Here is a 23953-nt window from a genome sequence, read left to right as displayed (position 1 = left end):
GGACGAGATGTGCGAGACCTACTCAAGCCATGACAACACATGATGCTGGAGCAGGATCTTGAAAGCCTCGCATGGATGTCTGGCATTCTAAGGCAATTCACATTCCTATATCATGAATTTGTCCCTTCTGGTCTCCTTAAATTTCTCTTATTTCTTGAGGGTGATTCAGTCTAACTAATACATCACACATGGCTAGATGGATATAAGTCAATTGTAGGGGCTGAAGAGATGGTGCCATAATTTTCAGTATTTCTTTCTGTCACAAAGGAACAACAGTGCAGATAAAAAGCCTCCAGGTTCAGGTGGAATCTGATGCTCTCTTCTGGCTGCTGGTGGAATTGAATGCGTGTAATGCACCACCCTTCAGCAGGTAAAACATACATACATATATGTGTACTAAATAATCTGAAAAATTAAACCAAAGCATAGTTAATGCACAGCACCAAAACAGAATAAAAATGCCCAACATATCTTAGAAGTCATTCTGTCTGCTCTGTGGTTATCCCTGATGCTGTATTTCAAGGACACCAGAGACAGATCCTTCCTGTTATTGTAATTTCTTTTAAAAAATATTTTATTGATTCTCTGTTGGTTTCACATCATGCATCCAATCCCACTCTTCCCCCTACCCATTCCCTCACATCTGTGCTCTGCTCTTGCTACCTCCCCACCAAACAGAACAAAGTTTAAAAGAAAAACCCAAACTCAAAATCAAAAACAAACAAAATCTTGGTGAGGATTCTGCAGTGTGGCCCCATGAGTCACGTAGTATACCCTTCAGTCCATACATTTTTTCCTGTAAGTTTTCCAGATCTTTCACTTCTACTACACTATAAATAATGTATCCTCACTGGGACTCATCTTGGATATCCTATTGAAGCTTGTGTCATGGAGTTCCTGCTGCTTTTGGTCTGCAGATCCGGGCCCTCTTTGCTCCAGCAGTTCCTAGATTAAGAGGATGTTGGGGTGGGATAGCCCTGGTTCTGGGCCTGTATTGTAGCTGGGTTAGTTAATCTGCCAGGCTTCCCTCATCTTCACCACCCACACAAGCTTTCCAGCACTGCCTCAGTTAGGTCTCCCAGAATGCAGAGAGGCCATTCTCTGCCCTCCCATCGAGCTCTCACACACTCAGACCACAAAGGGCCAGCTCCCTGCACTGCTGCTAACAGGGTCAGCTCTACTGTGCTGCTCAGTCCAGGTGCAGGACCCAGCATCCTGATTATTATAGTTGGGGAGAGGCAGGTCCAGTTCACCCTAGTGTTGCAACCTGTGAAGAGTGGGCTTAATCTGTGCATGGCAATAGAGGCAGACATGGCCCTTTGCAGCAGCCCAGGCCCAGAGGACACATATGGCCACTGGTGACAGCATAGGCCACTCAGATCTGTGTGGCCCCAGCAGAAGTGTAGCCCTCAGAGACTAACATGGTCCTAGGTGGTGACTTAGATCTCTACTTCTGTGTGTCTCTTGATTGGAAACATAAGCCATGGATATCAACAGACCCTGGCTGCATTTGTAACATGGACCCAGACATGGTCCTAGGCTTCATCCTGGGCATAGATGTTACCATGGCCTTGGTTGTCAATGCATGTCACTCAGATCAGCATGGACCCAGCAGCAGACCCCAGGTGGGCCTAGGTGATGGCTCATAATCCAGGCTCTGCACTGTCTTTGATGGCAGCATGAGCCTTGGACATAAATGCTCAGACCCTGGCTTCAGCAGAGACATAGACTGAGATTTGGTTCTCAGCAACAGTGCAACAGTCCTGGCCCAAATGTTATTATGGTCCTGAGTGGCAGCTCAGCACTCCAAGACACACTTGGCCCCTGTGGGAGCATATTCTTGTGAGTAACACAGTGGCCTAGACTGAAGGTAGCTGCAGAGCCCTCAGTAGTAACTGAAGTCACAGATACCAGCATTGCTGCCCACAACTCTATCAGGGCCATGGCCTTTGGCAGCAGCCCAGGCAGGGACAGCACCATGGCCCAGGCAGCAAGTGGGATACAAAGTTTTTGCACATGACCTTAGTAGATGTTTGTGTATCCTGAGAGGCATTAGAACAATACTGTGGTGTTTCTCATTCATTTGTTCCACATGTTCATTTCATTAAACAGAATACTATAGTTTAATGATAGCTAAATATATAACAATAAGGATGCAACACACACACATACACATACACACATATCTGTCATGAAATGGGTATACACGAAGTTGGCAACAGCATCTACAAACAAACACAGTCCACCTGTGCAGCCCTGGCTTTCTGGGAACTAACTGTATAGCCTAAGATGGGCACCCAAGAGTTCTGGGGTCACAGGACATTCTGGGGCTACAGGAATGAAACACTACACATGACCAAAGAAATTGGTCTTCAGAGTAAAAAAAAAAAATTGGAAATCTGTCTGTCTGGAATAACTGGACATCAACGCAATCTTCCATGACAGGAGAATCTCCACCACATAGTGAGAGCTGAGGACTCAGTCAGCTTGCCGAGGCAGTGACATTAAACTGTCAGAAAAAGTCCTGCTCACCAACATCTCTACCCTTGATGTTGTTATGTCCCTCACGGAGGCCCCTAGATGTTGAATGTCAGGGTTCTCAGTAATTCTTGTCTCAGAATTTCTGTATCCCAAGCTCATTTTTGATTTTTTCTTTTCTGCAGGATTATTGAGTCAACAGACCCATGGATCTGTTTGGGGAAAGATCACCTGGAGGGTGAGTACTTGCCTCACTGGTGAGTTCACAGCTGGAAAGGAGTGTCTTCGGAGGAGGAAGCCATGATCTTAGGGTGGAGCATGTCATGTGGTCATGTGTGGCTTCTTCAGCCTCCTCAGTTTTCCCTCAAGAGTGGCTGTCAGAAAAGGAAAGGCAACCAGACCTAGAGCAGCCTGGCTAAACCACAGGCTAGACAAAATCAGGGCCTAGAGCAATACTGACCAAATAAATTGGTCTGAAGAGTGAAGAGTGGGAAATAACTTTTTTATTAATAAAAATATATTTATTTTACTCAATAGTTCTTTTAAGGGAGCACAATGTAAACACTAAATAACCTAACAAAATACCAAAACAACAGGAACAAAAGGAAGATAAAATGAATTCAAAACTTCAAACCATAGCAAAGAAAACAAGAAAACCCAGACCAAACAAAACTCACAAGAAAACCAAACAAAAAAATTAGCAGCTTGCTTAATTAAACTATTAGCTTAGTCTTGCTGCAGATTTTGTAGTGCAGTCCTACAGCCTGTGGCTGGCCTTGGAAACATGGTAGGAAGGCAGGTACCAATTGTGCAAGGCCTTTTCAAAGCTAGTATAGCCACGCCTTCTCAGGGCCTTGCAGGGTGTCCTCTGAGGAGGAGGCCTTGATGCCAGGGTGGAGAACGCCATGGACACAAGTTGTCTGTGGCTGCTTTGGCCTCCTCATTGCTCTCAAGAGCAGCTGTGGGAGAAGAAAAGACAGTCAGTCCCAGAAGCATCCTGGCAGACCACAGGCTAGAAAAAATCAATGCCTATTCACAGAGAGGAACCAGAGTCAAAAGCCTCCCACCCCCCTATGAATGCCATTGCATGGGTTGGGAAGCAAAGGTGGCTCACTTGCCTGTGAGACTTAGTGCTCCTGCTGCTGCAGCTCTGTCTGCAGGAAGCTCTCATCCTGGTTTGTGACCTGTTCCAGCTCTGACTGGAGATTTTCCGACCTAGAGGAGGAAGGCAGTTAGGGAGCAGGCCTGGTGGTGTCCTGCTAAGTTAGCTACTGAGCCTGAACCAGCTCTATTCAGCGGGACAATCCATCATTACTTTCCAGCTGAGGTCGTTTCCTGCATTCCCCAAGGGAGAAGGGTCAGAGTGCACCTGGGCCTGGAATTTTTTTCCTCAGCTCTTAAAATCTTCTAGAAGATGAACTGAGAGTTACACTGTGCTGGGCAAGAAAATATAGCACATTTCTCCTGTTGTCTAGATACATTATTTTAGGAAAAATAACAGTTTAGCAATGCCTGAGTAACAGCTCAGGACAGATCTGCATGGCCTTGATTAGATACCAGGTGAGAGTGCACAACCTGGGGAACTCAACGTAGACCCTCTAGGGGAGCCTACACAGCACTCCAGTTTAGGCTCTGATTATTCCCACAGCACAGAAACCTTCCTGCACTCAACTCCCCAACTCTTAAATCTTCTCTTATAACCAATGTACACTGCAGAGAGCCTGTAATGAGCAGGAGTGTGCTGCATGCAGATCTGCCCAGAGGCAGGAACTTCTCTCTAAAGGTGATGTTCTGGAAGGAAAATAAAGGGGCAGGAGCACACAGTGTCCTCCACAACTAACCCCCCTCCTTCTAGGTTTATGACTACCATAGGGAGATTTGTGGGGAGACACAGAGGACATGGTATTGAGAAGATACCAGAGAACTCAGAAGGGAATAAGGGGTGCACAATTCCCAGAAACACTAAGGATCAAACATGGTGTTTTCTGGAGAAGCTCTTGATTGGGCTAGCACAATATCCTGAGGTGATCTTTCCCTGACTGCGGCCGAGAGGCAGACACCCAGCTTGCAAGAGTCCCCAAAAGAACAGAATCCAGGTACAGGTGAGCTACCTGGTTCTAACTGCTCCTCCCCGCTGGGCTCCTACCTCATCTCAGGGACACTGACATGAGGCTGCAGCTTTTCTGCCAAGTCCCCGTGCTGGGTCACCAGCTCCTTCTGCTTCAGGACATTCTTCAGTCCTTCATCCAGGCTTTCTTGCTCCTGTTCATTAGAAGATTGTGTTCTCACTGGAGGGTTGCCCACTCCCATGTACACACATACACTCATGAATATACACATGAATGTTAATGTACACATACAAACACAGTGTAATACAATAACTTGTATAGTTACCCAGTTAATGCTAGTATAAGGAACAATCAATCACCAGGATATTATTGAGTAGTTAACTTTAGTCAGAAGAAGGAAGAACACAGTGCGATTTCTTTGAGTAAGAAACGTCTGATTAAGTCAGTGCCAAGTGATTACATGTATTATCTCATGCTGAACAATATTCCATAGAAGGGCTCAGCAACAACATACTTTTTCACTTTTTGAATGATGGACATCTGGGTAGTTTCTCCTTCAAGGCTGCTCTAAGGAATGCTGCTAAGACCCTGATGTTCCCTCGTTTCTCTGTGGACACCTACTTCATGTTCTGGACTGACTGAGTCACCTGGGTAGTGTAGTTCAACTTTCTGAAGACTTGTGTGTGGCTTCTCAGTGCATTGCATGGTTTTATAGCACGCCCAACATCTGAGAGTCCTCATTTCTCCCAGTCCTCCATGAGACTGATTTTAATTCAGAGTGAACAACTCTGAATAAGAGCAGTTACTGAGTGCTGCAGACACAGCACATGGTGAGTGCTTTAGACCAGTGGGTGCACTGAGACAGCCCCATTCTGACATCACGGCATGGCTGTGGGACTCTGCTGGACTGAGATATGCTGGAAGCACACTGTACATCAGAATCTCTCATGAAATAAAATCCAGGCCAAGCTCCAATGCCAGGGTTAACTGAGCCAAGGTTGGGCAAAGTTGGAAAAAAAATGAGAGCAGACAATATGTATAACGAGAAAAAGGGACAGAGAAGTCATAGTGAGCCACCTGACCATTAAGGATGCAGTTGCCACTCACCCAGAGCAGAGAAGGGACACAAACCTCATCCAGCCAATCCTGCCTCTCAGACACCTTGATTTGCCACAGTGGCCTCCTAAACTTCATGTACCACATTTCTTTGGTTTGCTCCAAGGATTTCTTGCAGATAAATATTTTTGCCTCTGCTAATACCTAACAACCACTGAGTCACAGAAGTTTTCTGTCCATTTGTTCTAGACAGCTAGGTGGACATGAAACATGGACAGAAATTTTGAGGTACATTGAAATGCCTAGGCTCAAGAGAATAAGGGAGTCAACAACAGAGGACAGCACCAAATTTCATTATGTAGCCTGCAAACATACTCACCATTGCACCCATTTATACAAGCCTACATAGATACCCACAGACCCCAGAGATCAGAAGTGAACAGAAAAAATGAAGAGGACGTCACGGTGAATGAACAGTTAAATTTAGAGTATGCTCAACTGAGAGCCTCAACATTGCTAGCCATCTCTTGGGGTCTAAAAATGCCTAGAGGAGCACACAGCTTCATCAGCCTGTGTTGAGGTGATTGGAGAAAATGTTCTCTTGTAGCCTCAAATCACCCCAACCCTCAGACTGTCAAAATCATCCCACATCCATGGTCATCCAGTCAGCACCAGACTGGAAGCTCCAGGATGGGAGAAATGTCAAGCACCACCCTCATCAAGCTGACCTCATCAAAGAAAGCTCTGTGCTGTTCCCTAAGTAACTCCCTGTATAGTAGCCCTCTGAACATAATGTCATGGAGGTGTGATACGTGACTGACGCATCTCCGAATGTTCTCTGGCTTCTAACAGAACAGGAGGTTTTGCTGGCCAAACATCTGGTTTCTTGTAGGAGGATAGCTCTACAGAGAACCTTGTGCATGACCACAAAAAGCACAACTGGATGGTATGTAGGTGGGAGTCTAGATGGGTGGATGAATCTTTACATGGGTGTCTGTATGTTTATGTTTGGACAGGTGGGCAGACTGTCCCCTGCCACAGCCTACCTGCTGCTGCTCAGTACAGGGGCCACAGATCTTCTCATGGACCTCCTTCAAGAGCCTCTTCACCTCCTCACAGGACTCTTGCAGTTCAGTCTTCTCCTTCCGCAGCAACCTGTTCTTCAGTCTCAACACATGTACTTGTTTTTTCAGCTGAGTCCAGTCTCGTAGGACCTGGCCATGGCGGTAACTGGACCAACACCAAAAAATGGTGAGCCCCAGCCAGCCTCCATTTGCCATGCCTACGTCCATATGCTACCAACACTGAAAAGTTGAAAACCCCCACACAGCCCAAGACTGGAACTCTCAGTAGCCAAGTCAGCATCACTCAGAGGCAGGCCAAATCCAGAGAATAAGCAGATTCCAGGAAGATTCAAACTACTTCTGAAAGCCCTGGTAATCAAAAGGTATCCTGTGCCTCTGAGAAGAGAACAGGGTGCAGCCCAACCTGTGCTTAACTGTTCATGGTGTTAGGAAAGCCTCAACAGGAAGAGGACAAACATTCTCTGAAGGAGCGCAGAACTCGCAACAGGAGTAAACTTTGTCTATGGAACCCATGGAAACCAGCTCTATGAAGCCCCTGCCAGAGCTCCATAGGCCTTGGGCTGCCAAGTATCTTCTTCATGATGTGAACCATTTTTCTAAGGGCTCCTGGAAGGCTGGCAGGACAAGGATGGGAGGGCCTCAGTGTCTTTTCACACTTAGCAAAACCAAATCTAGGAGACACAAATCTGACAGCCACAGGCTAGGCTACTTGCTAAGAGGCAGACAGTTTGGAACCAGAGCCTTCACTTTGGGCCAAGACAAGTGAGGGCAGAAGCGGTCCCTCTCAAGCTAATCAGGCACTTACCCGACTGATTCGGTCTCCTCCATCAGCTGATTGCTCTTGTCCACGGCCTTACTGATCTCCCTGGGCAGTTTCAGCTGGTCATTCACCACCTGCTTATGCTCCATTTTTAGCATCTCAAACTCAAAATTTAGCCTGTGGTAGGGCATGGCCCCAGGAAAAAAGAATACCATGAACACATCACCTAGGATCACATGAATGAGGCTTGTGTTACACATTGCCCTAGCCCAGCGTATGTCACAGCCTGGCACTTATACACTGGGACCTTCTGGTGCTTATTATACTTCCTATCCTGCCCCCAGAACAGAAGAGTCAGGAGTCTAAGAGAGGGAGCATGAGCACCCTCAGTGGGCTTAGATTGGCTCTCTAAGAAGATCCCAGGAATCTGTGCCACATAATTAGGTCCACCAGAAGCCTATGATCACATTTCTCCTGTCTTCATAACCGGGTGCCTAATTCCTGAATTCTAATTCCTGGGTGTCTATTGCTGCACAAAGGACCAGAGGACATAATCAGTATTTCCAGGGAGGAGTCCCAACTTTAGAATGACTTTCTAAACTCCACAGGGGATTTCAATGTTCCACCAAGGGCAGCACAGTGGCTAAGAGGTGTGCTGCTCGACACGGGCTTCCCTGGCCTCAGCAGTGCCATCACCTCAAAACTCGGAGAATTCAAAATCCTCAGGCCATGCCACAGACCCCAGACTCCCAGGAGCACACAGACACATATACACACACACACATGCACACACACATTCACACATGCACATACACACACACATACACCACATGCAATCAGGATGCCCAAGAAATACAGGGAGGTGGCATTGTCTCAGAGCATAAAGATCAAGACCAGAGAGGACCAGCTATGGGCTCCAGGCCTTCCGGAAGGCATCACATTTAGATGGATGAATGGGACCAGGTCTCTCCAGCTGCTTCCAGGAGCCTTTAGCTCACAGTTGTCTGCTGGTCAAGTACAAAGACTCACCACAAACTCACAGCGCCTAGCATCTCCCACAAGCCAACACCTGTCAAGGCCTCTTGAAATGCATGTGGAGAGCTCATGTGGCTACAGTCTCTAGCCACAGCCAATGATTCAGGCCATAGGCTCTGCTTTTCATTTGGAGGAAGCAAAACAGCCTCTGTTCCTATCTTACTCCGACTGAGGCTTCAAGTTCTACATCTCGAATGTACTTAGGAAAATAAGGCACCAGAACAACCTGGAGTTTCAGTCTCCTGTTATTCAGAAAACCTGTGATTGCTTCTGCAGTGTCAAGATTGTCAGCAGAGAACTGGGCATGGTGACTACCTGTTGTTCAAATCCTTGTCGGTATAATTGGCCAAGAATTCACGCAGCTCATCTGCCTCACATGTCATTTGATGTAGCTGATTGGTGAGTTCCTCCAACTTTTTCATCTGCTGCTCCTTCTCAGTGAAGGTGGAGAGTTTTGATGGTGCCTCCCCAGTAGTCCCTGAAGGCAGATAAAGACAAATAAACTTGTATTCTTGAATGGCATAGGGCCAGGAGAGTCCATGCTGAATTCAAAGAAGCATAGGATGAGAAAATGCTAAAAACCCAGAGAAAGTTCCAAAGAGCAGGGCAACTTTCATCAGTCAGGGACCCCTGAGCTCCGTATCATCAACCTCTGGATAATCATATGCATCACTCCCTATTGCTGTCCCCTGGCCCTGGAAGGCATAAGCTAGCCCAGCCAAGTAGAATTGGAGGACAGGGTCAGCTCACATCTGATGTGATGCAGGTAAGTTCTGTTGTCCCTAGTGCTTGCAGCACCGAATCCTGATCACATGTGTCCAGGACCAAAGCATCTAATGGCTGAAGCCTTGGTGCATGGCCAGGGGAGTTTCCCTCCCTTCCTATTGGCATCAGATTCCCATGGAAACTGAAGGAATCCACTGAGGATGAAGTGTACAGCAACACCCCAGCTAGAAAGAGACCCTCATTAGTCAATTTCTTCCTCCTGCCCTCTTTTCCACTTAGAATGAAATGAAAGATCTCCCAGAAAAGAATCTGCAGCCTGGACAATTCATTATTCTCCCAATCAACCATCAGAAACTCTAGACTCTGGGTCTGCCCTTTGGAATCTCAGAGAAGCAGTATAGGTCCATTGCTTCCCAGAAGCTCCCAGCTGCTGAGGTTCACTACCAGAAGGCCCAGCTCATGTTCACCTTCTCCAGGAAGCCCTCTGTTCTCTGTTTAGCACACACCATGCCTTCCCCAGATCCACTTTTTTTCTCATGTTACACGCTGGGAGCTTCAGACTTGCATGTTAATAGGGAAGTCAGGCAGGGGCAGAACATAGTCACCAGATCCACAAAGCCATCCTCACTGGCAGCCCAGGACAACCAGAGCTGGCAGGATGGGAATGATCCCTGCCCAGGTTAGCTAGCTCTAATTTCTCAGGATGAACTGGAGACCTGTGTGCCACCCACTGGGGGTAAGTTGGAAACCTTAGAGCTAACTGAAAGACAGCCCCACTTGGTGACTCCTGCCCTGCTGGTGGCTGTGATGTAGAGTATGAGAACCTCAAGCTTCACCAGGGCACTCTCCTTTCCCTAGTATTAGTGACATGCAACCTAAAGGACCACAGAAGGGGTGAAGTGCAGTGATGGACCTGAAATCTCATTAAGTCCTCTGGGTCTCTTTCCCCATGCAGAATGAAAACAGAGGGTACCCAACAAAACAATTATAGCCTTGTCAATTCCCAACTCAGCCAAACTAATTATCATGAATCCTTGATAGGGGTTTGCTCCCACCACATCCAGAAAGTGCCCCACCTCCCTTCCCTGAACTCACTGCGTCTTCCCCAGAACAATTTGCTTCTCCCTGTTTTCCAGTGAGACCTAGGGCCTGCTTCCTTCTGCCTCACTGTGGTCTCTCCATGCTGTCCATTCTCTCTTCCAAATAGATGCCTCAGTCTAGACAACATGTCTATAAGCGAATCTTATAGCCACTGATCGAATGTCCTGAGGGCAGTTGGTGTTGCTACAACACAAGTGACATCACAGGATTCCAAGAGCTCTCCAGGATACAATAGAATTTCCAGAGAAGGGTTGCTGATGTCACGGGCATAGCCTTTGCCTTCTTGCTAATTATTTCTCCCTGAACTGACCAGAAGCTGAGTTTCAATTCCATGAGTCTCTCCTGTGACACAGGGAAGCCATTCAGCACTTCCTTTTTCCAACACTAGAGATTTCTCTGCTTCATTAGAATCTTTTCACCGCTTCACCCACAGAGGGTTGAACTGGCTTATTAAGCACTGACCAAGAATGGCCCTTCCCCTCCTGAACATCCATACCCAATAATATGAGAAATAAAGCATGCCAAAAAATTAAGTCAGAATGATGTGGAGTAGGAAGGTTGAGCCCTCTGAAGTGAAAAGGCACCTGGGGAAGACTGAGGTTATGGGAAAGTGACTGTTAATAATTTGTAAGTGAGGGGCTGGAGAGATGGCTCAGAGGTTAAGAGCACTGACTGCTCTTCCAGAGGTCCTGAGTTCAATTCCCAGCAACCACATGGTGGCTCACAGCCATCTATAATGAGATCTGGTGCTCTCTTCTGGCATGCAAACATACATGGAAGGAATGTTGTGTACATAATAAATAAATAAATCTTTTAAAAAAATAATTTGTAAGTGAGCTGAGACTGTTATGAGACCCAAACTGCTCTAGACTGCCCTCTCTCCATGCCTGTGTACTAGTCAGGGCTCTCTAGAGTAACAGAAGTTATAAAATGGATCTCTCCATATATTGAAAGAGGATTTGATTGAATGGCTTTCAGGTTGTGCTCTAGCTAATCCAACAGTGACTGACTATGAATCAAAAGTCCTAGAATAAAGTAGTCGCTCACTCCACAAGGCTGACATCTCAGCTGGCCTGCAGTATATGTTGGAATCTTAAGGAGATGGGCTCTAATGCCAGTGAAGGAATGGTTGTGCTGATAGGGCGAGAGCAAACAGAGAAAGGGTAAACACTTCCTTCCTCCATATACTCATATAGGCTTCCAATAGGAGTGTTCTAGATTGCATCTGGATTAAAGATCTGAATTAAAGGTGTGACCTCCATCCTCAAAGATCCATACTAGAAGTCAATCTTCCTACTTCAAATTAAGAAGAAATCTCTCATAGGTGTGCCCTTGATTTGGGGGTTTTAGTTAATACCAGATGTAGTAACGTTGACAACCGAGAAAAGCTATCACAGTCGTGTTCCCTTCTTCACTAATATTCATGAGTTAATGTCTCCCTTTGAGAGTGAAAGGAAGGACTGGTAATAATCAATATGTATTTCAGAATCATCTAGAGATCTCGTGGTCATGATGACTTTTAGTGATCTCTTTATGACCATGGTTGGCTAAAGCAGTTTTTGGTTTCTTTGGTAGGAGGGGACCAGATAGAAACCTAGTTACAGAAGAATCTGGTTTATATCTAGAATTAAATATTTGAGATTCAGATAACTATGTTATTTCTGCCAGAAACTGTGGTGGAAAAGGGTCAAAAATGGGTACTCTTTAAAGAAAAGGGAAAAAAGCAAAAACACCATTCCTGGCAGGAAGAGGGGGGTGTCAGAAAGAGCCACGTGGATTTGGACTAGAACTCCTGATCACGTGTTACCTACTCCGTGCATCCTGTGAAAGGAAAGGGCTTCTAGATAGAATAGGAGGACCCAGGGAAGACTACTGTGGTGTCTTCATTGTGATCAACAGTAGAAGCCTCTAGTTGCTTTCAAAACAAAAAGTGATTTATTAGGATTTGAAGTTTTCATGGCAGCCAAAGGGGCAGGATTTGGACACAGCAACAAGAGGAAGCAAATCATACTCCAGAGCTAAACCATATTCTAGACCTCACCACTGGCACTAGCAGGATGAGTGTGAGCACTGCAGTTTGTGTCACCAAGGACACCGACTTTACACGATCTGCCTGGTGCTGCTTTAGAAGCTTCCAACATCTTTGACTCCGAAGATGGGATACAGTCTTCCCCAAATCATCAAGCACAATAGACTCCTCCATTTCTTAACAACATAAGCTCTGGCTTGGGCTTGTATATGGGACCTATCCTCTGTAGTAAGGGGTAGGACTTCTGATGGGAAGTCCTCCACCAAAGCAGTAGAAGGATGGTCATGTCTACCCTGCAGCCTCCAGAAGGGGCTTCAAGAAGTAAAACTGACCAACTGCTCTTAGTTTGCTTAGAACATTTTAATCAACTGCTTCATTTGTATCTATTGATTTTTCTATTTTATTCCACCCAAATGATAAAACACATGGATAGATTTTGTAATTCCTAACATTGTTTTCTTGGGAACACACAATTTGTTCCACTATATTTTAATATATGGGTGGGTTTACTTATAATATTAATATCTATGTAAATAAGTGAAAGTAGGCCTATAACTATTTGATTTTCTTAATTTTGTAAACAAGCCTAACATAACCTCAAAAGAGTTGGTGCAGAGCCAGACATGATGGTATACCCCTTTAATCCCAGCACTTAGAAGAGAGGCAAGCAGATTGTTTAGTTCTTGGTGAGCCTGGTCTACATAGTGAGTTCAAGGACAGCCAGGACCACACAGAGAAACCTCCATTTGAAAAACAAGAAGCACAGAATTGAGGTACTGTTTTCATTTATGTTTGGGAATAGCTTTCATTGAAAAGTCATTGCTGAGTTGAACACAATGGTTCCAGCCTGTAACCCCAGCACATAGGAGGCATAGACAAGAGGATTACTGTAATGTTGAGTTCTGCCTGGTGTACATAGTGAGTCCTAGGCCAGTGAAAGCTACATAGCAGACTGTGTCTTATTTGAAAAGGACATTATTTCTTCTCTAGAACTAGTAGAATCTGGACTTTTCCTGTGAAGCAGTCTGAGTCTAGAGATTTCAGTGTGATGAGGTCAATTTCTACCTCAGTTCCTTGTTTTATATGGTTTCACCTCAATACCTGACAGAAACAATTGGGAGTGGAATGGTTTATTAGGACTCAGTCCATCTCAGCAGAGTAGAGAGGTGGGGAAGCTCAGTCTGTGGAGGCGGGAGGCTGAGGTTGTTTCCATGGCAGCATACCAGAAAGCTGCCCATAGGCTCAAGTAGCTAGTCCAGAAGTAGGCCTAGACTAGGCTTTACTGCACAGAGGCACAGCTGTAGTGACCTCCTAGGAAAGCCCCTCCTAAGAGTCCCCAACCTTCAGAGGTAGCAACAACAGCTGGAGGACAACTGTTCAAAATGAGAGCCAGCCCTGCGGAGAAGTTTCTGAGACTCTCTAAAGCAGAGCCTAAATGGAGGAAGTAGCCCTCTGGAGAGAGAGGTACTGGGGATTATCTTGTCCTGCCTGACTCCTTCTCCTCTCTATGTCTCTGCTTCCTGTCAGCCATGAGGAGCACTGATCCCACTCATCTTATATTGCTACTCTGGTGTCCCAACCAAGTCAATGGTCTTGAGCATCCACAGATTGAACTCAAGGGAAGTGCACAGCAGGACAAACCCTTCTCTTCTTAAGTCAATTGTTCTCAACCTTCCTAACACTACACCCCTTTAAGACAATTCCTCATGGCATGGTGATCCCATAACCATAAAATTATTTCCTTGCTACTTCATATGTATAATTTTAATGCTGTTATGATTCATAATATAAATAACTGTTATGCAAGATATGCGATATATGGCCTCTGTGAAAATGTCCTTTCACTGACCCAAAGGGTATGTGGCCCACAAATTAAAAACCACAACCTAAGACATGCTTTCTGGATTTGCATTAACAATATTATAAAATAGGATGAAATATTTTAGAGAAAAATCAAGTCAGGCAATTTACTGTAGTAAACTAGTGTGTCGTTTTACATCTTAAGTCTTTATAGACAAGCTTAAATAGCTAATATAAAGTTTACACACAGTAATACCACCTGCTACCTGAAAGCTACTGTACATTTTGCTACGTGGTGTAGCTCATAGGAAAGAGGAGGTAGAGTTATGTATTTGTTATGAGTACATATTAAAACCATCTTTTAACTTTATTTGAAAATGCCAGGTCAGTGAGATCAGAGTCAGTTAGTTACCTAGGCAAAATGTCACATCCATGACAAGAACAGCCTTGGATAGCAAACATAGTTCACAACTTTCTATGAGCAAACCCACTTCCCTATAGCACTCATTCCAAAAGCAATTGTCAGATATCCATGCTTGAGTAGTTGTGAAAATACTAATAACAGTTTCACACATCAGAGGAAGCACTTTGCTCACCTTCATAAAGATTTGGATGGCTTAGATGCAAAAGTACAGCAAGATGCAAAACGATGGATTCGACTTAACGTTGTATGGCAAATGACACTGTAAATATTTACTCACGATCTTCCTTATCCATCTAGATAACAACTGAATGGCAGTACAACCCTTTCAGTTCACAAAGCCTAAACCAACAGCTTCCCAGCATTCCCCGGTAAGTCCTGTTTGAGACAGGTCAGCCTCCTCTTGAATGTGGATTCTGATTTAATCAAGAATGCATCAAAGATATTGGTGTGCATTCTAACATATTTGTGCATACATAATCTTACATAATTTTACTGACACAATACTAATTTCATTAGCTATACAACAGAGATTGTTTATATTTTGCCTTGTCTCTAGTAATATATGCCTGTTATGCCTAAGAACTAAAAACGTTAATTTTGTGATACTATTATCACTTGAGCCCCTGAGAACCAGGAATTTAAAATTCAACGCCAAAGCCATGGTTTTGAGCCCCAATTGTCAATATGAACACATGACATATTTTATCTTCTTTATGTATAGAATATCCTCAAATGTAAAAACATTGTAGGCCTTTAATATTACCACTGAACAAATGTCACATGTCAGTTAAAGGTTTAAAAATTTAAATGTATTTCACACTTTGTTTTTTGAATTTTGAATATGTTCACCATCTGCCATTACAGGGACTTCTCATAAAACAACAGAGCACCTAACCTGTACCGTTGTTGGGGGAATGGACTTGAATTATATCAGCAGTGTGATCCCTGTCACACACTCCGCTGCCAGTGCTCAGGCCATATGTTGGACATGGTATACTTCATCATGAACATGCAGTCACAAAACCCAAACCACAAAGAACTACATACTAAACAGAGTTCTCCAATACCACAGATAAAGATAAGAGGGAAATATGTGAGCTCTATGGATTATGACATCAAAAACAACCTTCAAGATTAAGAAAGTGACAAGGGATGTATAATTGGGAGGCAATAAAGACAGATAAGAGATTAATATAAGATTCAGTGTAGCTGTTGTTACTGGTGGGAGAGAGAACATTGCCATTGAATGGGATGTCTGAGGAGCTTCTGAGGGACCTGAGAGTTCTCTGTTCAATCTTCCTGTTGATTGTGAGACATCCATTTATCATGAGTCACTAAACCCAGTATTTGCTTTGCATATTTTAGCTGTTTACTTTTAAAATGCAGTAAGGATTGGGGTGATATGCCTCAGTGTGGAAAGACACTGGCTGTAGAAGTCCTGTGAGTTCAATCCCCAGAAATCACCTAAAATCCCAGAACAGTGGCACACATCTGGGATTCCTTCAGGCCCTAGCAGAAAAATGCAGGGCAGACACTGGAGACTTCCCGGAAGCTGGAGGGCAGCTGGACAGGAGTACACAGTACATCCCAGAAATAAAAGAGACCTGTCTCGACACGGTAGGAGGAGAGCCAATTCTTAAAGATGTCCTCTGGCATCCACAGTTAGGGTTCTGTTGCTTCAACGAAACACCATGACTAAAAGCAAATTAAGGAGGAAAAGGTTTATTTGGTTTCCATTTCCATTTCATTGTTCCTCACTGAAGAAGTCAGAACAGGAACTCAAACAGGGCAGGAACCTGAGTCAGGAGCTGATGCAGTGATCATAAAGGGGCATTGATTACTGGCTCACTCCCCACAGCTTGCTCAGCCTGCTCTCTTATAGGACCCAGGAACACATGGGCAGGGGTCTCCCATATTAATCAATAATTAGAATAATTCCCTAAAGACTTGTCTATATCCTGATCTTAGAGAAATATTTTTTTCAGTTGAGGCTCCCTTCATTCACTCTGATGACTCTAGATTGTGTCAAGCTGACATAAAATTAGCCAACACAAGTGATACACACACACACACACACACACACACACACACACACACACACACAGATTAACCCAACACATACAATATTCTAACTTGCTTTAATGTTGCTGTGATTAAACACTCTGATCCAAAGCAAATTAGAGAAGAAAGGATTTGTTTCATCTTACAGTTCTCATGTCAATATCCCCAAGGACAGGAACTCAAGGCAGGAACTGAAACAGAGCCCATGGAGGAGTGCTGCTTAGTGACTGGAGCTCTTGTTCTTATTCAGTTACCTTTTCTTTTTTTTTTATTAAATTATAAAAGTTTCCATTTCAGTCCCTCCTCCCAACACCCTCCCACTCCACCCACTCCCTCTCCTCCTCCCTCTCCATCCCCTAGAACAGTCAGGGTTTCCTGCCCTGTGGGAAGTTCAAGTTCCTCCCCCCTCCCTCCAGGTCCAGGGAAGGTGAGAGTCCAAACAGACTGGAGCGCCAAAATCCAGTATATGCAGAGGAAACAAGTCCCAGTATCATTGTCAATGGCTTTTCAAAAAGGCTCCGGGCCAGCCACATTCAGAGAATCTGGTTGGATCATGTCCTCGTTCAGTCCCAGTCCAACAGGCCTTGGTGAACTCTCATTATATCAGTCCCCTTGTATCAGTGGGTGCTCGCATCCCTCGCAGTCCTGATTACTTTTTTTATTTTCTTCATCCTTCTGCTCCTCATTTGGACCGTGGAGTGCTCAGTTCGGTGTTCCAATATGGGTCTCCATCTGTATCGACATCCAACGTCGGATGAAGGTTTCCTCTGCCCTTGCCTTCTTTGCTCACGTTCTCTTTCCTTCTGCCTCTCATTTGGACCTAGGGAGCTAGGTCCAGTGTATCAACATGGTTCTCCGCCTCCATCTCCATCCATCGCCAGATGAGGGTTCTATGGTGACATGCAAAATATTCATCAGTATGGTTGTGGGCCAAGGCCGGTTCAGGCACCCTCTCCTCTGTCCAGAGAACCATCTGGGGATCTCTCCATGGACCGGGGATCCCCTTTATAATCAAGTCTCTTGTAAACCCTAAAATGATTCCCTTAGTTGAGGTATATACTTGCCTGATCCCATATCCATCCTTCCTCCCTCCCCCCATCCCAGTCCCCCAATCTTTCCCCAATCCTTCCCTACTCCCTTCTCTCTAACCCTCTCCCTTTCCGACAACCCTCCCACCCCCCCCCCCCCCATGCACCCGAGGTTACCTGGGACTCTTGTCTATTTCCTACCTCCTGACGGATAGCTAAATAATCTTCATCAGGTTCATCTTCTTATTTAGCTTCTCTAGGACCACGAATAATAGGCTCAAAGACCTTTAATTATGGTTAGAATCCACTTATGAGTGAATACATACCGTGTTCCTCTTTTTGGGTCTGGCTTACCTAACTCAGTAAAGCGTTTTCTATGTCGATCCATTTGCATGCAAAATTCAAGATGTCATTGTTTTTTACCGCTGAGTAAAACTCTAATGTGTATATGTTCCACACCTTTTTTAAGCATTCTTCTATTGAGGGGCACCTAGGCTGTTTCCAGGTTCTGGCTATTACAAATAGTGCTGCTATGAACATAGTAGAACAAATGCTTTTGTAGTATGTTAGGGAATCTCTAGGGTATATTCCCAAGAGTGGAATTGCTGGGTCCTGAGGGAGGTTGACTCCCAGTTTCCTGAGAAACCGCCACACTGATTTCCACAGTGGCTGCACAAGTTTGCATTCCCACCACCAACGGATGAGTGTTCCCCTCATTCTACAACCTCTCCAGCATAGGCTATCATTGGTGTTTTTGAGTTTGGCTATTCTGACAGGTGTAAGATGATATCTCAAAGTTGTTTTGATTTGCATTTCCCTGATTGCTAAGGAGGTTGAGCATGACCTTAAGTGCTTTTTAGCCATTAGAAGTTCATCTGTTGTGAATTCTCTGTTCAGTTCAGTACCCCCATTTTTTAATTGTGTTAATTAGAGTTTTAATGTCTAGTTTCTTGAGTTCTTTGTATACTTTGGAGATCAGACCTTTATCTGTTGAAGGGTTTGTGAAGATCTTTTCCCAGTCAGAAGGTAGCCTTTTTGTCTTACTGACAGTGTCCTTTGCTTTACAGAAGCTTCCAAGTTTCAGTAGGTCCCATTTATTTATTGTTTCTCTTATTGTCTGCGCTCCTGGGGTTCTGCTTAGGAAGTGGTCTCCTGTGCCTATATCTTGTAGACTACTTCCCACTTTCTCTTCTATCAGGTTCAAAGTGGACGAATTAATGTTGATGTCTTTTATCCATTTGGACCTGAGTTTTGTGCATGGTGATAGATATGGATCTATTTTCATTCTTCTACAGGTTGACATCCAGTTATGCCAGCACCATCTGTTAAAGATGCTATCTTTCTTCCATTGTATAGCTTTAGCTCCCTTGTCAAAAACCAGGTGTTCATAAGTTTGTGGGTTAATACCCGGGTCTTCTATTTGATTCCATAGGTCGACTTCTCTGTTGTTATGCCAATACCAAGCTGTTTTCAATACTGTTGCTCTGTAATAGAGTTTGAAGTCAGGGATGGTAATGCCTCCAGAGGTTCCTTTATTGTATAAGATTGTTTTGGCTATCCTGGGTTTTTTTGTTTTTCCATATAAACTTGATTATTGTTCTCTCAAGGTCTGTGAAGAAGTTTGATGGGATTTTGATGGGAATTACATTGAATCTATAGATTGCTTTTGGTAGAATTGCCATTTTTACTATGTTGATTCTCCCAATCCAAGAGCAGGGGAGGTCTTTCCTTTTTCTGGTATCCTCCTCAATTTCTTTCTTCAAAGACTTAAAGTTCTTGTCAAATAGGTCTTTCACTTCCTTGGTTAGAGTTACCCCAAGATATTTTATGCTATTTGTGGCTATCATGAAAGGTGATGTTTCTCTGATTTCCCTCTCTGCTTCTTTATCCTTTGTGTATAGGAGGGCTACCGATTTTTTGGAGTTGATCTTGTATCCTGCCACATTACTAAAGGTGTTTATCAGCTGTAGGAGTTCTTTGGTAGAGTTTTTGGGGTCGCTGATGTACACTATCATATCGTCTGCCAATAATGAAAGTTTAACTTCATCTTTTCCAATTCGAATCCCCTTGATCCCCTTATGTTGTCTTATTGCTATTGCTAGAACTTCAAGCACTATATTTAAGAGGAATGGTGAGAGTGGACAGCCTTGTCGTGTTCCTGATTTTAGTGGAAAGGCTTTGAGTTTCTCTCCATTCAATTTGATGTTAGCTGACGGCTTGCTGTATATTGCTTTTATTATATTTAGGTATGATCCTTGTATCCCTAGTCTCTCCAACACCTTTATCATAAATGGGTGTTGAATTTTGTCAAATGCTTTTTCAGCATCCAATGCAATGATCATATGGTTTTTATCTTTCAGTTTATTTATATGATGGATTACATTGATAGATTTGCATATGTTGAACCAACCCTGCATCTCTGGGATGAAGCCCACTTGATCATAATGGATAATTTTTCTAATGTATTCTTGGATTCTGTTTGCCAGTATTTTATTGAGTATTTTTGCGTCAATGTTCATGAGTGATATTGGTCTGTAATTCTCTTTCCTGTTTGTGTCTTTGTGTGGTTTTGGTATCAGGGTAACTTTAGCTTCATAAAAAGAGTTTGGCAGTGATTCTTCTGTTTCTATATTGTGAAATACCTTAAGGAGTATAGGTATTAGCTCTTCCTGGAAGTTCCGGTAGAATTCTGCATTGAAACCATCTGGTCCTGGGCTTTTTTTGGTAGGGAGATTTTTAATAACAGCTTCTAATTCTTCACGACTGACAGGTCTATTTAGATTGTTCACCTGTTCTTGGTTCAAATTTGGTATATGGTACTTATCTAAAAAAATGTCCATTTCTTTTACATTTTCCAACTTTGTGGCATATAAATTTTTGTAGTAAGATCTAATTATTCTCTGAATTTCCTCTGTGTCTGTGGTTATGTCCCCCTTTTCATTTCTGATCTTATTAATTTGCATGTTCTCTCTCTGCCGTTTGATTAATTTGGATAGGGGTTTGTCGATCTTGTTGATTTTCTCCAAGAACCAGCTTTTTGCTTCATTGATTCTTTCAATTGTTTTCTATGTTTCTATTTTGTTGATTTCAGCCCTCAGTTTGATTATTTCCAGTCTTCTACTCCTCCTGGGTGAATCAGCTTCTTTTTTTTTCTAGATCTTTCAAGTGTGCTGTTAAGTCTCCAATGTGTGCTTTCTCCATTTTCTTTAATTGGGCACTTAGTGCTATGAACTTTCCTCTTAGCACTGCTTTCATAGTGTCCCATAGGTTTGAGTATGTTGTGTCTTTATTTTCATTAAATTCAAGGAAGACTTTAATTTCTTTCTTTATTTCTTCCTTGACCCAGGGGTGATTCAGTAGTTGACTGTTCAACTTCCATGAATTTGTTGGCTTCCTGGGTGTAGCACTGTTCTTGAATTCTAACTTTAATCCATGGTGGTCTGACAAGACACAGGTGGTTGCTAATATTTTTTTGTATCTGTGGAAGTTTGCTTTGTTACCCAGTATGTGGTCAATTTTCGAGAAGGTTCCATGAGCTGCAGAGAAGAAGGTATATTCTTTCCTATTTGGGTGGAATGTTCTATAGATGTCTGTTAAGTTCATTTGATTCAATACCTCCAATAATTCTCTTAATTCTCTGTTAGGTTTCTGTCTGATTGACCTGTCCATTGGTGAGAGAGGAGTGTTGAAGTCTCCTACTATTAGTGTGTGTGGTTTGATGACTGCCTTGAGTTCTAGAAGTGTTTCTTTTACATAAGTAGGAGGCTTTATATTAGGGGCGTAGATATTCAGGATTGAGACTTCCTCCTGATGACTTGTTCCTGTTATGAGTATAAAATGTCCATCTCTATCTCTTCTGATTGATTTTAGTTTGAAGTCAATTTTGTTGGATATTAGAATGGCCACACCTGCTTGTTTCTTGGGTCCGTTTGCTTGAAAAACCTTTTCCCAACCCTTTACTCTGAGTAAATGTCTGTCTTTGTGGTTGAGGTGTGTTTCTTGTAAACAGCAGAACGTTGGATCCTGTTTTCGTATCCAGTCTCTTAGTCTGTGCCTTTTTATAGGTGAATTGAGTCCATTAATATTAAGTGATATTAATGTCCAGTGGTAGTTGACTCCGGTTATTATTATTTTTGGTTTGTTTGAGTAAGCAGTGCTGACAATGTTGGACTCCTTGGGTTGCAATTTTCCTTCTATTACTTTCTGTAAGACTGGGTTTGTAGCTGCGAATTGTTTAAATTTGTTCTTATCCTGGAATATTTTGTTTTCTCCATTGATAGTGAATGATAGCTTGGCTGGGTATATTAGTTTGGGCTTGCATCCATGGTCTCTTAGTTTCTGCAGTACCTCTATCCAGGACCTTCTGGCTTTCATGGTTTCCATAGAGAAGTCCGGTGTAAGTCTGATAGGTTTACCTTTATAAGTTACTTGCCCTTTTTCCTTTGTAGCTCTTAATATTCTTTCTTTAATCTGTATGTTTTGTGTTTTGATTATTATATGGCGAGGGGATTTTTTTTTTTTTTATCAAGCCTATTCGGTGTTCTGTATGCTTCTTGAACCTTCATAGGAATATCATTCTTTAGATTGGGAAAGTTTTCTTCTATAATTTTGTTGAATATATTTTCTGGTCCTTTGATCTACAGTTCTCCTTCTTCAATCCCTGTTATTCTTAGATTTGGTTTTTTTATTGTGTCCCAGATTTCTTGAATGTTTTGTGATGAGAATTTGTTGGATTTGCTGTTTCCTTTGATCAGAGCATTTATTTTCTCTATGGTATCTTCAGACTCTGAGATTCGTTCTTCCATCTCTTGTATCCTATTGGTTATGCTTGATTCTGTAGTCTCTGTTCATTTACCTAGATTTTCCATATCCAGCCGGCCCTTATTTTGTGTTTTCTTCATTGCCTCCATTTCAGTTTTCAATTCTTGAACTGTTTTCATTACCTGTTTGATTGTTTTTTTCTTGGTTTCCCAGTATATCATTCATGGATTTACTCATTTCTTCGATGTTTTTTTTATATTTTTCATCCATTTCTTTACTCATTTCTTCAATCTTTTTGTTATGCTTCTCATCCAGTTCTTTAAGGGAGTTATTCATATCCTGTTTAAGGGACTCTATTGCTTTCATAATGGCATTTTTTCCCGCTTCTTCTGAATTAAGAGGTTCAAGTCCTTCTATTGTAGGATCATTGGGTTCTGGTGTTTTCATGTTGTTTTTTAGATTGTTGGAGGAGTTCTTGCCTTGGCGTCTGCCCATCTCTTCCTTCAAATGCTCTCTACTGGATCTTCTAGTACCAGGTCAGGTTCCCTTGTTGGGCAGGGAATTCACTGACAGAAGGCCTACCTTTCCTCAGGCAGTCTATTGAAACACAGGCACTCCCTACTACCGGGTTGCACTCACAACCCAGGCCCAGCGAGCAAGGGAGTTGCTCTGGGGAGATCTTGTGGCCCCAGTGGGAAGGGGGGAAGAGAGGAAGGTGTACCTGGATAAAGGCTGGGACGGGATTCAGGAGAGCTCCGCAGGGAGGAGTCGCCTCTGCCTGTTGACCAGATTGTCAAGGGGGGCGGGGAAAGGCTGAATTCCTCCTAGCAGAAACCCTCTGGCCAGGAGAAAACTCACCCCTCTTCCAATGGAAGTCTGCTAGAAGTTCACTCTCTCTTGCTGGCCAGGAATGTGATTGAGCTGAGACAGGGCTTGCCTGTCCTCAGGCAGGCTCTCAAAGCACCGGAACTGCCCCTACCGGACTGAGCCCACAGTCCAGGCCCAGCGAACAAGGGAGCAGCTCTGGGGAGATCCTGTGTCTCCAGAGGGGAGGGGAGGAAGAGAGGAAGGTGTCTCAGTTACCTTTTCTATACAGCCAATGCAGACTTACCTGCCTAGGGATGGCATACCACAGTGGGCGGGGCCCTTCTATATCAATCCTTAGTTAAGAAAATTCCCCATATATGTATCTACAGGCCAATATGATGGATGTAATTATTCAACGAAAGTTTCTCTGCCCAGCTTGGCAAGTTGACAAAGGAGGTGGCCCCACACATCCACAAATAAATATTAAAATACAAATAAAGAGTATTAGTTTGAATAAAATTGACAAACCATGTTTTCTGTCTAATATTTTGCATTTTTTAAAATGAGAAACTTAAGCATGCTAGGCAAGATTTCTACCATTATTTTATATCCTCCAGACCCTGTAACTTCAAAGTGTGCGCTTGTGTTCATGTGCATGGAGGCCAGAGGACAGGTTCCAGTGTTGTTAAACTTTCTTACTTCTTTATAAAAAGCAAACAGGCTCTTTTGTTGT

General features: G+C 43.5%; 1 protein-coding gene and 1 long non-coding RNA gene across 2 annotated transcripts in view; one reads left to right on the top strand and one right to left on the bottom strand.

The window, feature by feature from the left end:
• LOC146892243 (uncharacterized) overlaps positions 1-14932 on the top strand; it is a 29737-nt gene extending 14805 nt beyond the window's left edge. Inside the window, exons 2-4 of the long non-coding RNA XR_015734612.1 lie at positions 268-370; positions 2664-2716; positions 14861-14932. This is a non-coding gene — a long non-coding RNA (uncharacterized LOC146892243). The remainder of the gene's footprint in view (positions 1-267; positions 371-2663; positions 2717-14860) is intronic.
• Positions 3578-10489, bottom strand: LOC148120089 (disks large homolog 5-like). Its single transcript, XM_087895864.1, has 6 exons — positions 10305-10489; positions 8799-8961; positions 7494-7625; positions 6650-6833; positions 4625-4740; positions 3578-3693 (listed from the first exon to the last, which is right to left on the bottom strand). The coding sequence occupies exons 1-6, from the start codon at positions 10435-10437 to the stop codon at positions 3606-3608; spliced, it is 816 nt and encodes a 271-aa protein (XP_087751990.1). The 5' UTR covers positions 10438-10489; the 3' UTR covers positions 3578-3605.
• Positions 14933-23953: the final 9021 nt, after the last annotated feature.

This window comes from Myodes glareolus, chromosome 12, assembly GCF_982192425.1.
Source record: "Myodes glareolus chromosome 12, mMyoGla1.1, whole genome shotgun sequence".
Lineage (NCBI taxonomy): Eukaryota > Metazoa > Chordata > Mammalia > Rodentia > Cricetidae > Myodes > Myodes glareolus.
Note: the sequence above shows the minus strand (reverse complement) of the source record. Positions and strands in the feature narration are given on the sequence as shown.